This window comes from Otolemur garnettii, unplaced genomic scaffold (assembly GCF_000181295.1).
Source record: "Otolemur garnettii isolate 467f Iridium unplaced genomic scaffold, OtoGar3 scaffold00179, whole genome shotgun sequence".
NCBI lineage: Eukaryota > Metazoa > Chordata > Mammalia > Primates > Galagidae > Otolemur > Otolemur garnettii.
The window spans coordinates 1,193,632-1,195,006 of NW_003852574.1; the positions used below are offsets into that span (position 1 = coordinate 1,193,632).

A 1,375-nucleotide genomic window follows, 5' to 3' on the forward strand; every position below is an offset into this window, starting at 1 on the left:
CCCAGGGGGACAGCTTGAGGCTCTGTCTCAAAAAAAAAAAAAAAAAAAAAGAGTCTGAACTTAAAAGACAAAGCAGAGAACCAAAAGAGGAATTTAGAATCAAGCCTAGGCCTGGTATAGACATTAATTTATTTATTTCTCAAAATGTATAGTACCCTGAAAGAAACTGGTTATAATTTTATTTTTCTCATTTTTCTTTTTAGGTATCTCATTCAGTTGCTAAACTTATATTAGTTAATTTCCACTGGCAAGTCTCAGAGATATTGGACAGGTAAGATTTGAGGGGTGGGGAGATAATATTGCCTAAAATACCCCCTTTTACCACCCACCCAGTGGTGATTATTATTTTGTATGTACTTCTAATGTACGTGACTGATCCAGAGGCACGGAGTTGCTATGTCACTGAGGCTGGAGTGCAGTAGCATGATCATAGCTCACTAAAACCCTGAATCTTGGGTTGTGATCCTCCCGCTTCAGCCTTTCAGTTTTAGCTAGGAAGACCAGCTTATCAGGATGTCCTTCTAATTTTTTTGTTTTTGTTGTTTTGGGTTTATTTTGTTGCCCTGCTAATTTTTTTTTTTGAGACATAGCCTTAAGCTGTCACCCTTGGTAGAGTGCCATGGTACCACAGCTCAGAGCAACCTCCAACTACAGGGCTTAAGAGATTCTCTTGCCTCAGCCTCCCAAGTAACTGGGACTACAGGTGCCTGCCACAGTGCTTGGCTATTTTTTGGTTGTAGTTGTCATTGTCATTTGACAGGCCCAGGCTGGATTCAAACCCACCAGCTCTGGTGTATGTGGCTGGCCCCTTAGCCACTTGAGCTACAGGTGCGGAGCCTGCCCTGCTAATTAAAAAAAAATAGAGATACATTCTCACTGTGTTGCCCAGGCTTGTTTTGAAATCCTGGCCTCAAGTGATCCTCCATTTGGACTTTTCCAAACACTGAGATTGCAGGTATGAGCCACCTTGCCTGGCTGCCATTACGATTTTTTTTTTTTTTGCAGTTTTTGGCCAGGGCTGGATTTGAACCCGCCACCTCTGGCATATGGGGCTGGCACCCTACTCCTTTGAGCCACCGGTGCCGCCCCAAATTTTTAATTTTTAATTAGTACCCTTCTGTACATCAGCATCTCCAGTTACTTCTTTTGGACACATCAAGTGAGGAATTCATTGTAATAAATAGCATATTTCTTTTAAAAAGATTTCTTTTAAAAATTTTTAATTGACTCGGCGCCTGTGGTTCAAGAGGCTAAGGCGCCAGCCACATACACCTAAGGTGGCGGGTTTGAATCCAGCCTGGACCCGCCAAACAACAATGACGGCTGCAACCAAAAAAAATAGCCGGGCGTTGTGGCGGGCGCCTGTGGTCCCAGC

The 1,375-nt window shown here is 43.3% G+C and overlaps 1 protein-coding gene across 4 annotated transcripts in view; it reads left to right on the forward strand.

The window, feature by feature from the left end:
- The window catches only part of ARIH2 (ariadne RBR E3 ubiquitin protein ligase 2), a 67,600-nt gene that overhangs the window by 41,114 nt on the left and 25,111 nt on the right, over positions 1–1,375 (forward strand). For all 4 annotated transcript variants that reach the window (XM_023519535.1, XM_012811931.2, XM_023519534.1 and 1 more), the window contains one exon: positions 204–271. In XM_023519535.1, coding sequence (XP_023375303.1) covers positions 204–271 — 68 coding nt within the window. The remainder of the gene's footprint in view (positions 1–203; positions 272–1,375) is intronic.